The 1,543-nt window shown below is 40.9% G+C and overlaps 1 protein-coding gene across 1 annotated transcript; it reads left to right on the top strand.

Moving 5' to 3' along the window:
* The first annotated feature begins 398 nt into the window (after positions 1-398).
* On the top strand, positions 399-1,340 carry LOC120524289 (olfactory receptor 2AJ1-like). Its single transcript, XM_039746149.1, has one exon. The coding sequence runs from the start codon at positions 399-401 to the stop codon at positions 1,338-1,340; it is 942 nt and encodes a 313-aa protein (XP_039602083.1).
* The last annotated feature ends 203 nt before the right edge of the window (positions 1,341-1,543 follow it).

Here is a 1,543-nt window from a genome sequence, read left to right as displayed (position 1 = left end):
TAAATTGGCCTCCAGTGCTAGTGTGTGTGAGTGGGCACTGCAGCAGATACTACTGGGCACTTTGGCAACTGGCTGCCCACTCCACGCTGATCTTTGTAAGGTGGTTTCTAAACCACAGTACAGCATTTGGATAACAAATCTTAAGCCTTCAATAGTGATGATGGTAACCAGTCAAGGAGCTGATCACAAGAACCTAACCCAGGGAAGAAGGAGTACTGATGGGTATACTGTGTGTAGCAACAACAATTTGGTATTCATTATTGAAGTCCAGTTAAGAAGGTTGTAGAGCAAATGGAGACAATTACTACTGTACTAAGTGCCGACTCTTTTAAAAACTGAAGGATTTTGGAACAATGGAATATTCTTTTATTTGCAGGTGGACACTTTCGTCTCCGAAGATGAACACCTCCATGGAGTCAGTGTCAGAGTTTGTGCTGCACTGCGTGATTGATTCAAGTCAGAGGAACTATACGATTGCAGCTCTCATCTTCATTTACTTGATGTCAATTTGTAGCAACCTGCTGGTTTTTCTGGTCATAGTGCAGAACAATCAGCTTCAAACGCCCATGTTTCTTTTAATTGCAACTCTTGCAATACTAGACATGCTGAACAGCTCTAATCTTATTCCACGAATGGTAGCCATCCTCATTTCAGATTACCTTGCTGTTCCATATGGACCTTGCATTCTGCAGATTGATGTAGAAGCTCACATTCTGGTAGTCGGAACTCTTGTTATATCCCTCATGGCAGCTGACCGCTATGTTGCTGTCGTTTATCCCCTCAGATACCCTTCAGTGATCACAAATCAAACAGTGTTGGTCTGCATCTTACTAACCAATGTCATTTCAGTTATATTCATCATACCATTGACAGTTCTTTTGACCGAACTTCCTTTTTGTCAAGGTAACATTCTTTCTTCTTGTTTCTGTGATTATTCTGCAATGGTTCAGAAGTCATGTACTGAAGATCCCAGGTATTTGAGTTATCTCTCCGGCCTGACAGTTCTTTTTGTCATTGGCCCACTGCTACTGATTTTGTCTTCGTACCTTCGAATCACTTTGGCAGCACTGCAAATTTCTTCTGTGGAAGAAAGAAAAAAGGTGTTTAGCACCTGCCTGACTCACTTATTGGTGGTTTGTACTATTTATATACCTCTGATTTTGTCATACCTGTTACCAGGAACTGGGATTATTTTGTCTACTGAAGCCTACAACACTCTTGTCATAGTTGGCAATACTGTTCCTCCTACGTTGAATCCCATTATTTATAGTTTTCGCAATAAGGAGATTAAAACAAGCCTTTACAAATTTTTCATGAGGAAAACAGCTGGAGGAAATTAATTGCTTTTACGTGTACAATGTCCGTTAACTTGCAGTAAGCTTTTCAGCTAGGCAGGAAAGCTGGTCGAAGATGGCACCATTTCCTGCCAGAGGGAAATGCATTTTGCTTTATCACACATTGTTTTATAATTTAGTTGGCGGTAGCTGCTTCATTTCGATCATTGCTGAAGTTCTTGCAAGTGAGGCACAGGTCATTGAATTTG

The sequence above is a fragment of the Polypterus senegalus genome, chromosome 2, assembly GCF_016835505.1.
Source record: "Polypterus senegalus isolate Bchr_013 chromosome 2, ASM1683550v1, whole genome shotgun sequence".
In the NCBI taxonomy this organism is placed as follows: Eukaryota; Metazoa; Chordata; class Cladistia; order Polypteriformes; family Polypteridae; genus Polypterus; species Polypterus senegalus.
The sequence above is the reverse complement of the archived record's forward strand: the minus strand, read 5'-3'. Positions and strand labels throughout refer to the sequence as shown.